General features: G+C 41.9%; 1 protein-coding gene across 2 annotated transcripts in view; it reads right to left on the bottom strand.

The window, feature by feature from the left end:
• LOC109044758 (uncharacterized) overlaps positions 1-14,879 on the bottom strand; it is a 91,992-nt gene that overhangs the window by 28,697 nt on the left and 48,416 nt on the right. For both annotated transcript variants that reach the window (XM_072303156.1, XM_072303159.1), the window contains one exon: positions 2,790-2,974. In XM_072303156.1, coding sequence (XP_072159257.1) covers positions 2,790-2,974 — 185 coding nt within the window. The remainder of the gene's footprint in view (positions 1-2,789; positions 2,975-14,879) is intronic.

Consider the following 14,879-nt stretch of genomic DNA (forward strand, 5'->3'; position numbering starts at 1 on the left):
AAGATCTTACCTCCCGTAGAAAAATGTATTCGCGTTACAAAAAGTTTGCCGTTCTCTCCGAAAAAATTCTCTTCATAAAAGGTTCTATCGCCCCCCCCCCCTCCTCACCCCTTAAAAAAATGTAATTTTCCGGGATGAAGATGAAATGTGTTTAAGAACAAACTGAAAAACATGGGAATTCTTAGAAGAAAAGAGGAACAAAATACTCGCGAAAATGGCGGATTGTGGATCGAGTCAATTAGAGAGGTCGGGCTTGAAATTTTTGACTGAAACAGCAAGTTTTGATGTTTATTTCGTAACATTTTGAATTTTTTGGGGTGCTTCTAAGAGAAAATTTTACGAGGAAACCAATAAAACCACTTTTAGAACCTCAAAGTTTTGTATAAACGGAGTTATAAGCGTTTAAAGTTCCCAAATGTTGTCCAATCTCTCCCCTTGACTAGATCTACATGTGTGGCGCGTCAGACAATTGGATTCTTGTTGGGCCCCTGGCGAGTCGCAGCGGGTCTGACCTACGACGGAGAAATACAAGCCGGCAACAGCTTTCTCACTTGAGAAATTTTTTACCGATCGAAATTGCGGCTTGGGCATTCTTTTCCTCGAACGGGAGCACTCATCATCGGAGGATAGGTGAAACTGGCAATCTGTAGCCAAGTGAGGAGGAACCGGTGGATTGGATCGAGTGATCTGTATGACTCACCAATTTTTATGACACGATGCACGCGGCCGCGCCGCAGCGATCGCGAGGGCCGTGCGACTCTACACGGATGCCGTTTTTCACGATAAAATTTGCCCCACAATACTCAAATACTGCCTGCTAAGGGAAAACGCCGTATGAGCACGTTTCCAAATTCCCTATAATAAAACATGAATTTCCTGGTAAACTTATGAATATTTTCCTCCCAATTTTTCAGACAATTTTGTTCGCAATTTCACCTGAAGTTCCTGAAATTTCCAAGGAAAAATATTCATAGTTTTCCTTAAAAATAAACATTTTATCAAAGGAAGTTTGGAAACGCGTGAAGGTTCATACGGCGTTCTTCCTTTGCACAGCAGAATAAGATCAGCTCTTTTTCCACAAGGATCGCGGAAGGAGCAGGGCCAATTCAGTGTGAAGGGTGGGACATTTGAGCGCCTTTGGAGTGAATTTAAGATCACCTCTTTTATGTATACACCTTCAAAGTAGTGATCCCATCAGAACAAGCTCAGTTTGTGCGTCAATTTTGACAGGTAGTTTTTCAACACCAACCGGTTTTGATGGGTCAAAGCGCAAATGAAAGTGCTGTGCTATGACGGGTACAAGCACCCTTCTGTTCATTGCAGTCAATACTATGGCAAGTCTATCCTCTCTTAGCAGGGATAAAAATCTGCAATTAGTTATAGCATGTTGATACCAAGAGCATAGTGTGTCAAATCTTTAATTAAGATTTTTTAATCTGGTGCAGAATTAGTCATTTCAGATGCAAAAGACTGAAGTGACAGTGGGAGCGCACTTTCATGACATATGGGACGCTGGAACACGTGCGAGTTTATAACTTTCAATCGAGTTTTGGCATTTTTCTACTGCCCATTTTTTAGTAGTGTATTAAAAAAGAAAACTACAATAGAGCTTCTGCTAGTTATGAAAAGCTTCCATGTTAGGCGATGCGCTGAAGTTGGATCCAGTTTGTGAAACCGATAGGACACAATTATTGAAATTTTGACTTATTTTTAACCCAGCTCGTTGAAATTCGATCGAATTTGCTTGGAAAATTTTGTGTTACTTATTTCCAGGACGGCGCAATGAACGTTGTACTTTTTTTTAAATTTTTATCAGTCTTTGAATCAGAGAAAGAAAATCTGCCGAGGCTCACGTCTTCCTCGAATGACGCGAAAAATAAAAAAGTTCCTTTAAAATTTGGCAACATTGATTCGGAGCCAACAACGCCATCGCATCGCCACGGAACACGCGATTCCAGTCAGACAGTTCTCGCCCTCTCACCTGACATAATTCGCTATATCCGCACGTACGTATACTAGCAACGAAAACGTGTGGTGGGTCGTCTTTGGAGAGATATCGATAGAGAAAAAACCTCGATGTCAAGCTTTAGGAGGTGGTAGTCAAAAACAGCCCACAGACCTCTAACGTGGGGAAAATCAGTTTACAAAACTAAAGTTTTGTCGTTCACTCAACCGAGGTCTGGCCATTAGCATTGAGAGAAATCAAAACCGCAAAGCCGCCTTGGAAAGCTTACGTTAATTTTTCGGTTATCAGAGCCACTCGAAGATTTTCGAGTGATCTATGCGTAAAATTTGATCTTCGCGGGGATTCGTATAATCTTTACGACGTCATAACGATTTTTATAGCAGATTTGCGGTTTCGTTTAATTCCATTAAAAGACTTGACGGTTTTCGCACAATGGAAAAAAAAAACACATTGGATCTCGAGTCCAGACTCTTAAAAACATCGACAAGAAAAAATACTCTTGATTCAATCGGATTTAAGATTCAATCGGATTTAAGCTTCAATCAAGAACCCAGCAGCCTCTTAATTTGAGCGGATTTCCTTTTGATTTAAGCTTAAATCTGATTGAATCAAGAGAATTTTTTCTTGTCAATGTTTTCAAGAGTCTGGACTCTAGATCCAATGTGGTTTTTTTTCCAGTGCTTTCAGGTCGGCCGGCCCTCTGTGATTTAATAGCTTTAAGCTAAGTGGAATTCACACGTAGTTTGGATTTTTGGACGGCTTCACGGCTAGGGATCCTCTTTGAGTATTGCATAAAGGAATAGGGAACCGGTGCGGGACTTACTTTGAGAGGCAAAAACTTGATAAAACTGTGAGAGGTAGGTGAGGACGGAGAGTCGGTCAGGCACCGGATACTCGACCATGTCCTCGGCGTCGAGCAAAGCTGGGATGCCCAGGTGTCGCTCGGCTGTCCTGAACGCCAGGTCGTTGTTCCCGTACACGTCCTTCTTGTCCAAAGCACTGAAATTACTGAAACAGAAACACGTACTCGTGTTAGACAGCGAGCCAATTATTCTAAAGCAAACAGAAAGACTAAGTTTCAGTTCCTCTCACAGACTCTGACCCTTCATTGTTCCTAGCGATTCAGAGTCCGTCTAACCCGAACGCTCTACAATCCGAGTAGATATCACCCTCGATCTACGCGCAAATTTCAAATAGAGCAAACAGAGGAGTTATCTCTCATAGAAAATGGCTCGAAAATCACAATGAAGTCGGAAAAGTCTGAAATACACTCCCAACTTCACAATCTGCGTAAGAAAGATTTTTCAAGCTTCCCTCTTCAGAAACGATACTACGGCTCAGGTGAACATTTCCTAAGAGGAGTCGCTCCATCCAACCCTTGCGCACGAGGATGCTACGCACTATTCAACATGGCTGAGTGCCAATCCGTCAAAACACACGTGACGAGACGGGATTATATCCAGCTTTTTCGGGATTTCCTCGAGATTTCGGGGTTTCCGTCGGTTAGACCGACAATTTGATCAAATTGATGATTTTTCTAATAAAATTTGACGGTCTTCGGAACTAAATTCGGGCGTATTTCGGGATTTTGTCCCGAAAAATTGGGGGGAAAGTCGGAATTTTTCTCGGAACTTTCGGAAATAGGAAAATGATTCCGGGAACCCCGGAATCTTCGCACGCCTCCCTCCTCCCTAGGGGGGCCCTTGACATTCTTTGGTGCCTACCGAGTGGTTATCAACGTGGCGTCCAGAGGCGGCGATACCGCGACCTCCTTCAATAAACCATGACGGGGCGCGAGGAGCTCGGAATCTAGATCAGATTCGCGTCATAATAATAGTCGTCCCGAGGGCCCGGCTCTCGCAGCGCACGGTGGATCCAGCCAATCAGAGAGGTCGGATATGAACTTTATGACTTAAACTGCAACTTTTGATGTTTATTTCGTCACACTCCAAATTATATGGGGTGCCTCTAGAAGAAAATTTCAAGGGGAAACCAATGAAACCGCTTTTAGAACCTTTAAGTTTCGTAAAAACGGAGTTATAAGCGTTTGAAGTTTCCAAATTTGGTCCGACCTCTCCTATTGACTCGACCACTGTGCGATCAGGGCGTCTGGCGGCGCGTGTCTACCGGAAGTAGGAAACACATAGTCGCCCCTCTTAACATAAGGATGTAACTCAATTTTCGCGTGAGTCCTGTTCTGCATGTGAACCCATGCTTCTTGGGGCTCGTGCGGGAATCAAGTATAAAAACTGAAAACTCAACTGAAAAAAAAAAAGAAAAAAAGAGAAAAAATTGACAGAATCTGTGAAAAGGAACCTTATCTTTCTTAAAATTCAAAATTGAGATATTGGTGCCACTGAATGGAAGAAAAAATCTGGACATATCGACGCAAGTTTGACCCTGAAAGCTCAAAAATTGAGAGAGATACGACGTCTTAAAGTTCCAGGACAAAAATGTTTAAGTTTTAGGGTAAATGTTTGGTTTTTAGGGTAGAGAGGGAGCAGGTAGGGCCCTATGCGGTGAGAAAATTTTACAAAAACCGCGCGTAGCTTACTATCGAAATTTTTGGCGAGTGTTTCTCGGGGCGAATTCAAAATTGCCAATTCTCAAAATGGCGCCCATTTTCTCCGTCCGGCGGTGGCCACACTTTTGACCCGGCGTGCCGGCGGGTACCTCTGCATGCCTCTGCCGTGTGTGGGTCGTATAAACAAACGAAGATTGATAACACAAATGATCCGAGCAACTCGAAATCTCTTAATATTAAATAATTTAAATCCATTTTCGACTTCAACCAAGCACTTGGCAATAATATTCATCGTATTTTACAACCAGGAGCCACGGCCTATCGGCTCATTTTAAGGTGCATTCTGAAAATCAGTGTTTACAAGTCCAGTGTCCAAACCCAGACTTAGACTTTCTTCCTTTACTTTTTTTTGACCATTCTCTTTTCATTTTCGCCTCAAATCAAATGTTTAGCAGTTTCTTTGTCTTGAGTATGTGGTCCTGAATTCATTCAAGAGTTAGAAGTTCACCATTTATTTAGTATTATAGCCTTTTGACCTCTCAAGCTTTACCGATATGATCTCATGTAGTTCGAGGTTTCTTTGGCCCAAACCAAGTGATTACACATCTGATGTGTGTCTTATGGCTCTTCAAATTCGCAGTTTAGAACTAAATCAGAAACTACAGTTACTTAATCCAGTTCTGCTCTCTTGTTCAATGTTTGTCATAAGTGTTTGTTCGTGTCTGTTCTTTATAAGTGACCACTGTAGTGCATATACACAGTTATGCTATCGGTACAGGTATTATTTCTTGTTTTCTACAGTCAGGACTTTCTCTTAAGCGCAATAATTTACCAAAGAAATTCACCTAGTTGCGTAAATAATTTGGTGTATAGATATTCTGTTAATGTCTCCTTGCGGTGATGCAAAGTTTCTGAGATCTGTCATAAGTGGATTTTGCATTTAGACGGTCACTCTTGTCTGATAAAATTACTGCTCTACTTAGCAGCTTCAAATTTATACTTTGATCTCTGATTCATCACTAAATGACACTCGTGCGGTGTCATTTATCTTTAATCAGTTCAAAGCTATTTCGACAATGAATCATCAAAGGTCCGATCGAAGAAGGAATTTTCTTGTGAGTGCTGTGGCTGAACCGACATCACAACTCTACTATTGAAAGCATGAACCAAGACATGATCATTCGTCTGGAAGTGGAAATATTTTGCAACTCATCAGCAGGCCGATTATTGAAGGCTTAGAGCAACCCGACAAGACATCAAATTCCGATATATTGCATGGATAAGATAGGGCTATGTCTTTTCATGTCGGGCTGACATAGTTTCAATAATCGGGCAGCTGGTAGTTTAACAGGTAAGATTTGTAAAGTCACTTAGGTATTACAAGTTACATTCGCATCTCTTGTGGAACAGTTTATGTAATTATGCTTACCTTTGTGGAGATTAATTGATAACAAAGCGAGCATATCAATATCATAGCCTAACTAGAAAACCACTTACGTAGATTCACAAAGTTTCAGACTTTCTGTTTCTCTTCGATTATAAAATCATGCAACGAAATGTTACAAATATCATCCCCAGATAACCTTAACCATTTAGAACTCTTCCCCGAAATTCAGCTCTCCTGGGTCATTTACTCCCGAGATATAAGACTCCTTTTCACAGATCCTGCCACAAGTCTGTAACTGAATTGGTCACTTACAAAAAGGCTCAAGCGCCAGATATAAAAATACGAAAAAACTGTAGAAACTGTACGAATCATTCCGTTTTAAATTGCAGATTGACTAATAATGTGATTAATCGATTTATCGCTTTAATATTTTAGAGCTCTGAGATTCACAAAGGGTCAATTAAAACGGTTATTACCATTTTTCTCGACTTCTCATTCTTGGCGCTTGAGCCCTTTTGTAATTGACCGATTCAATTGCGAAAAAAATTCACGAACAAAAAACTTGGCAGCGAAGTAGATGAAAAGTGTAGCAGTATACTATCGTTAATAACAGTGTGTCTACTGAAACAGGCTGGCCAAAAATCAGTACTTTTTCAGTACATTCCCAAGAAATTCAGTGCCCTCGACAGAATAATTCAGTACTTTTTCAGTACTACCTCCATTTGACGAGATTCGAAAAATTTCAAAAATTTGGATTTCTCGCGCAAGTTGCGACAAACATGACAAAAAAACAAGTCAAATTCCGAACCTTCTTGCGGATTTTCCGGACTTTTTCAGTACTTCCCGACCGCCCTTAAAAAATCCGTAATATTTCCGGACTTTCAGGAAATTCCGGACTTGTAGACAACCTGGTTAATGACTATATGGCTATAAGTATAATTGGGAGATGATCCCTGAGTCCTGACTGTGGTCCGACGTTGGGACGGCGACGCGGCGCCGCTGGGGCATGCAAGATCCGCACCCGGTTGCGGCCGGCTGGCCACAATCCCAGCGAAGGGGGTCATGGTTGCCCCACCCCGCGGCTATCGGTCTTCCAACACGATCGGCTCAACTCGGCCTTCATGCCTTCAAACACGGGCTCGACCCATCAAAGTTCGATCAATCGATTCGCGATACTTTCCCTTCGACGAACGGGGAGTCCCGACGCAGGCTCACAGGGATAGCCTCAAGTACCTGTATATGGGAGAGTATTGCCGTCTCAATTCTTTTACTACAGAAAAAGTGTGCCGCTCTCTGATTGGTCGGCTATCATGTAGCCCCAAAGTTGGACTAATGTAAATAAACCCTAGCTCCTCCGCTCCTAGTTTGGCCCGATGTAAACAAACAAGATGGCGACAAAGTTCTACAAAGTTCTAGACGTAATTTTGAATGTGGTGGAAATTGTTTAATATCCAACTTCTGAATTTGGGATATTCATGCCGAAAATTAACCTTTGAGTATGATTATCATTCATTTCTCAGCCGATAATACGTGTCCCTCAGGGTCGGGTTTGTTTACATTGGCCCAACTTTATAGAGCTCCATGATTAGCCTAAAACTGATGAACCAATCAAAGAGCGGCACAGAGATGGCAATACTCTCCCGTATACAGGTACTCTAGGCTAGTCCACATCCTCCGCATTCTATGTTAAATGGGCTGAGTTTGCACGTGCTTTGTATATACGTGTTTTGTGTTTGTATGTAGTACAGTTGTATATATGCACTGAAAAAATAATCTGACGATCTACGCGAAACACGTGTTATAGGCACCCGTTTTTACGATAAATCCCGTGTATTGACTTCGTACGCAGGTGCATCGTATACGAAGGCAGCTTCGTGTACAACAGCAAACAACATGGCAAATTATTGACATAGGTATGTGACAACACTAGGCCCGAATTTTGTTAGCTACAGTTAACCGCAAGTTGCGAAACCTAACCTCTAAATTCGATTTCCATTTCGAGCAAATTGTATTTTAAACTCAAACTGTATACGCAAATCGAGATTTTTTTCAGAGGTGCAAACTATTGATCAGCAATAGAAGAACGAAGTCGCCATCCTTGCCTCATTTTGCGGTCGACCGCGAATCTGCTAACAAAATTCGGACCCAGGTGAGATTGGACCTGAGATTTGGCCGTGAGGTAAAAACCCCAGCAGAGTGATTATTGAAATTAACAGATAAAGTAATAGACAAAGAAAACAAAGAGAAAATAGAGTGCTCTCATTGGTCGAATCAAGTGATTGCAATGAACAAAGTAATAGACTAACTGACGGCAACCCACGAGAAACCCCTACAGTTACTCCACCGTTTACCCCCTCAATCTATAACAACCACCCGTTTCAACCAATAGGAGCGCTCTATTTTCACTTCTTCGTCTATAGCTTTGTCTATCAATCTCAATAATCGGTCCACAGATCACAAGAGATGGATATAGTTTCGGATTCTTGAGCATCCCTGCAGTTAGTGTTAAAACTTCAGTTAAACATGAACGAATTATGTGGTAAATTTTTGAAGTGTCATATGAGCATTTCGGCGTTTATTGACCATTATTTTGCCCACCCCGAATAAATTATATTCAGAATTGAGGAAACTGCCGGTGGACAAAACCGCTAAGAAACGTCATGGCCGTGGAGAAAGCAAGAATCACAGTGCTAAATCCGTTCGGAAACAAATTCAATCAACTCGAGATCGACAGCCAGTGGAATAATGAGGTCAAACATGTCACAAGAAAAACCGCGCCACTATTACACAACGCGGAACCAACACCAGGTTGCGGCACGCTCACTACGCCGACCTTTATTTGGGAGGAGGAAAAAAAGAAGGAAAAAATATAATATCAATAATATAATACCCACTTCGGCCCTAATGATGAAAGAGCGACGAAATATTCACGAGCTGCGGGCTGATTGTTGAAATTAATAGACAAGGCTACGGACAAAGAAGACAAAATATATTTGGAGGGATCCCATTGATGGAGTGGGGGGGGGGGGGGTTTGCAATAGACAAAGAAGGTAGGTAATATACTAACGGCAACCCACAAGAGACCCTACAGTTAGTCCATAATTTCAAACATTAGTCTATAGGAACCAACCATTGGAACCAATTGGAGAACCTTCTTTGTCTAAAGCTTTGTCTATCAATTTCAACAATCAGTCCGCTGGAAGACAAACAACGCTTGCCACCGTTCAATCAACTCCCCGTTATTCTTGCTTGAGTCTTTAGGAGAATCTACGACCGAATTCTAAGTAACACTCGTAAACTAATCATGTATGGGGAATGCAAAAATTGAAGTTTTATCTAAGAACCTGGAGGACCTGATTTCAAGTGCCAAAAATAAGTAAATTGCCTGAATTGCATCAGAGATTCTGGAATAACTGTGAGTCATGCATGAATGCATGAGCGGACGCGGAGCTTGCTTGATAAATAATCGAAAATCAAGTCAAGTGTTTACGAAATGTTGTTTACTTTGTGTTAGTAAACATAGATCGATGCCACCGCCGGGCAAGTTAAGAATTTTAAGACGAGCTAAATATGGTCCTGAGAATCTGACGTAAGTTTTTCAAAATAGCATTTGAAAATCGCAGCCATTCAGATTTTTGCGTCAACAAATCTATCGGTCAGCGGCAAGCAGACGAGACGAGGTTTTGATTTTTGAACATCTCTGACAAATATTATTCGAAATCATAGGGCCTTTCATGAAAAAAGCTGAGTATACTGATGCTCTTACTTACACATTCTGGTGCCAAGCCACACAGCTAAATGAAACGACTGGAAAATGAGTGTGTGGCAAAGCGCAAAAAAACTTTGCTGCGCGGCGCTGCGGACCGCGGCTAAAATGAAATGTAATCTTGGAGAGGTGTTAGAGGAGAAATGTTCGGCTACACCACGAGATGCCAGTGGCGTGGCGTGCTTTGCGATATATCGATTGATCTGCCATTTAAACCAATGGAAAAGGATCGATAGACAGGGCGTTCGCAACGAACACCTTAGTAATTGATTCTTTACCATAGCCTCAAATTGAGAGATATCGATAGTGGATCATTCACGCCACGCCACTGCAAAATGCAGAACGGGCGTTCCTCCTGAAAACCCTCCTACATTCACGATCCAGTCGTAATAAAAATGAGTCCTGATTATAAAAGTTAGAAAATCAAACGCAATCTTTGCACATAGATAAAAAAGGGTCCATTTCTCCGGATAAAAAGTCCACGAGCCCGTCGTCGACCCATTTTCAGGAAGTTCTGATATTTTTCTGCAACGAAAATTGAGGAGTGTACGTGTTTTGTTCATATTGAGTTGTGTGCCTATGACGGCCGGCAACCCACGCAGGACGCAGACATTCAAGCGTGTGCGCTGCTCGCCTACTGAAATCATTGAAAAGATTCCAATGTCAAGAACGAGGGCTCTTGAAGCTCACGTGTTGCACGGCCAACGACTTGTTTGCTCTGCGAGTCCAATGGTCGAGATTACACGGTCGGAAGCTCTTGTTTCGACCGGAGGTTGTTACGCAGATTGGGCGCCGAGGAGAAGATTTCAACTTTTTTCATGTGCTAATCGTGATTTTTGTGCGGTTTCCCATAGATGAATTTTACTAACTTGTACTTCTTACGCGCAACGGACCCATTCAACCACCAAGCTAGGATATCTTAACGGACGGGTCCGATCTGGTTCGTCGTTCTGCGAGCAGTCGATCGCCCGTGAGTGTTGGATAGATCGTATTCGATAGTGGTTCGATGTATCGTTTGGTTCAAACAATAGCACATAACCTCAAACAAAAATTTTAGGATTTAATATGGAAAAACTGAAAGTGAGAAAATTCCTAACAATGTCACTTTCCATTGCTATTTGATACTCGGAAGAATAACAATTCGATCACAAATGACACGTAATTAGGTTTTTAAATTGGCTTTTGCGTGAGGCTATGTTTACATTTAGAACCAATCGATATCGATACAATCTCACCTGCGGGCTGATTATTGAAATTGATGGACAAAGCCATAGACAAAGAGGACACAGGGAGTATGGAGCGATCTTATTGATCTTCCTATCGACAAAGGGAGAAAATGATAGACTAACTGTCGGGTTTCTCGTGGGTTGCCGCTAGTTAGTCTATTACCTACCTCCTTAGTCCATCGCAACGACCCGCTTCCACCAATAGGATCTCTCCATATCTCTCTTGTTTCCTTTGTCCATAGCTTTGTCTATCAATTTCAATAATCGGCCTGCTATTTGATGTCCGAACAGTGAACTGGAACGGGCCCACGAGCTATGACGACTACAGCGCGCGCATGCAAAAACCACGTATGTACACGAAGGGCAGCTAATGGAGTTAAAGCGTTTCTGGCCTAACGTAGCATGGTAGCGCGGTGCATGAGGTGAGCGGATCGGATCGGATCTTCGCACCCAGTTTTGCCGTGCTGACATGGCGCGGCGTGAGATTCGCCTCCTTAACATCATTCCTCATAGAAGATCGTGGTGCTCTCTGGAAAAATGGCAACGGCCCACGTATCGACACTTCGGCGATTCAACATGAGCTAGCTACAAGTGGGAAACACTCGTGAGGCCGGAGCTGCGGCGCCGCGGCGCACAGTGGATCACTGGGAAAAAAGTCGCTTAGATATACTGCCGTGCTAAGCAAGGACGCCGTAAATCCATCAAGATTTTCCCGCGTTTTTCGGAAATTAACACTTTATAAAATGAAAACTGTTTTACCCATGTACCTCAAATTTTCAAGTTAAGTTCTTGATAGTATTTGAAAAATAATTCTGTGAAAACATTTTCCCAAGGCACACAAGCTTATTTGCTATGATACATTGTTTAAAAGAAAAATTAAAATGGCACTTACGGCGTTCTTGCGTTGCACGGCAGTATAGAGTCCAGACTCTTAATAATATTGACAAGAAAACATACTCTTGATTCGATCCGGTTTTTCCTTGAATCGAAGAGCCGAGCCTCTTGAATCAGGCGGATTTCCTTTTGATCCAAGGAAAAAGTCCGATTGAATCGAGCGTATTTTTTCTTGTCAATGTTTTTAAGAGCCTGGACTCTAGATCCACGCGACTTTTTTTCCAGTGATCGAAACATGAGAAAACCCGTATGAGCCTTTAATTGTTGCAGTGTATACTTCGATAATAAAAAAAAAACTAATTGCCTGAGAAAATTGTGAAAATTTTTCCACCAATTTTTCAAACCATTTTGTTCGCACTTTACTCTAAAATACCCGACAATTTTAAGGAAAAACAAACATGCATGAGTTTCCTCAAAAATACATGTTTTACCCGAGGAAATGGGTCTGTTGCTCTCAAAGATACAGCCAACGGAGTATACATATTTTCTGAGGGAAAATTCGCTCGAAAACCACGCTGAACACGTCAAAAAAGTCTGAAATCTTCTCCTTAGTGCGCAATCTGCATGAGTTTGTAACACACTTTTTCCAATTTACCGCGTTGCAAGCAGTTTTTCTCGGTGGCCGGCAGTCGAGGTTTGCCCGGAGAGAAACCTAACCTAAATAAACAAACAATCCCGCGAACTGTTATAGACTCTCCTGGCGTGAGATTTTCAACTCCGTTCAAAACTTCCAGGTTCTAAAAGTGGTTCCATTGGTTCCCGCGTGGAATTTTCTTCTACTAGCACCCCTGGAACTTTAAAATGTGAGGAAATAAACATCAAAATTCGCAGTTCCTGTCGAAAATGTCAAGTCCGACCTCTCAGATTAACCCGATCCACTGTGCGCCATGACCGGGCGCAGTGGCCAGAGACAAGAGACCCTCCACTAGTAACTTGGCTATGGTGGAAGCTTTTACTTTCGGGACTTCAGCATTCTACTGTTGACTTACCTACATGGTTGATGTTCAACAACGTGTTGGCAGTTTCGTTTTGCAAACAAGCCGAAAATGGCCGACGTTTGGGAAAGTTGCTTGGCTTATGACGTCATCCGAAGCTCATCATCGACCATGTAGGTAAGTCAACAGCCGAAAATATGGTGATGACTGTTGCTCGCTCATAATTGTCCATAAGGAATTGTTGAAACCCCGAAAGTAAAAGCTTCCACCTGTCGCTAGGAGGCCAGTGGAGGGTCTCTTGTCTCTGGCAGTGGCCGGTGCGGTGGGCCGATCCGATCTTCTCACGATCCGGGATCCGCGCATCTCTGCCCTGTCGCCGTCGCTCGACAATCGGCGTCATACGACGACGCGACGTGACGTGACATGACGTGTCCGTCCATGGGCTGAGACCCAAGTCGCCATCGAGCTCATTGTCCGACGACGCACCCTAAAAGATAGCACCGTTCAAGTAATTTTCCTCTTCCCGAGCAGGATATTGTGTCCGCACCGGCACACAGGGGATCGAGTCATGGCAGAGGCCGGAAAAAATTTGGAAACTTTAAACGCTCAAAACTCCGTTGATACAAAGCTTTGAGGTTCTAACAGGGTTGCCACAGAATTTAGAAAATAAAATTCCCTGACATTCCTGATTTCCCTGACACATTCAGGCTAAATTCCCTGACAAGTCAAGATGTGACAAAAGGTTAATAAGGCGTGATTGAAAATAGTTTTCAGGCAAAATTTGTTGTTCGAAACCTCAAACCCATTCTAGAAAGCAAATGAAGGAGATTTAAAAAATTTTCAATGACATTTTCGTCATTTTTGTCATTTTCCCTGACATTTCCTGCTTTTCCCTGACTTCTTAAAATTCCCTGACATTTACCGGTTTTCCCTGACTGTTGCAACCCCGCAGAAAAGTGATTCCATTGGTTTCCTCGTGAAATGTTCTGCTGCAAGCACCTTTTAAAAATTTAAAATGTGACGAAATGAACGTCCAAATTTGCAGATTTAGTCAAAAATTTCAAGTCCGACCTCTTTAATTGACTCGATCCACTGTGCGGCACCGCGGACCGCTCTGCTCGCGGGAAAATACCTGAGGGGAAAATGATGGTTTGAAAAGAATCCAACCAGTTGCCTCCAGAAAACGACTCACGTCGCGCTCTTAGGATGTGACACCAAAACTGCCGTGCTAGGGAACAACGCTGTAAAAGCCTTCTGACACTGCCGAATCACTTTTGGTAAATCATGTGTTTTCAGGAAAATTTGAGAATATTGTTCTTCCGATTTTTTAGAGAATGTTTTTTATGATTTGATCGATAAGGCCTGAAATTTCCGGAGAAAAAACATACATAACTTGCTTCAAAAATTTAGATTTCCGAATAAGAAATTTGGCAACATTCGAATGTTCATACGCGAGTTTCCTTAGCCCGGCAGAAAAACAATGGTTCCTTGAGTAGCTTTATAGACACGTCCACGTCCAATAATGACGTCTAGTTCTGGCAGGTAAATCCAGAGAGTCATTCCATGGGAATACAGAGTTCCGTAAGAAATATTTTTATTTGATCTTTTGAAATTGAGCTATTTAAAAAATGGAAAAATTATTTTGGGTAAAGCATTCCAGAACGTCACCACAAAATAGGGATACCATACATTCAGACGAGGATGGCTTCAATAATTCGAAAATAGTGTCATTTCCCAAGATATTCGTTATCTACTGAAAAATTGTCTGAATTCAGGCCGTCGTATCGCAAAACTTTCAAAATAACAGGAATCAGTTGAAATCTTTGGAATATACAAAGCACAGGGTGATTCTTGAAAAATTAATGAAAAACTTGTAGTAGGAGGAATCAACAAGTTTTTGATAGCCTTGTTTTGGAAATTGTAATCTCGTACATGTAATCAACATAAAAAATATATGTAACTACAGTATAGATAGATAGATAGATAGATGGATAGATATAGATAAAAGTACACTATGACAGCCCAAGAACATAGAAAGTTAGAAAAAGAGGTTTGAAGTTTTATTCCTCCATAAGACTAAATGTAGAAAGTAAACTTTAACCCCTCTTTTCACAGACTAATATTTTTTTTTTGGACTTTGAATTTTTGGTAGAAGAAAATATACGACCACCTAGAGGAACT

This window comes from Bemisia tabaci, chromosome 1, assembly GCF_918797505.1.
Source record: "Bemisia tabaci chromosome 1, PGI_BMITA_v3".
Classification (NCBI taxonomy): Eukaryota; Metazoa; Arthropoda; class Insecta; order Hemiptera; family Aleyrodidae; genus Bemisia; species Bemisia tabaci.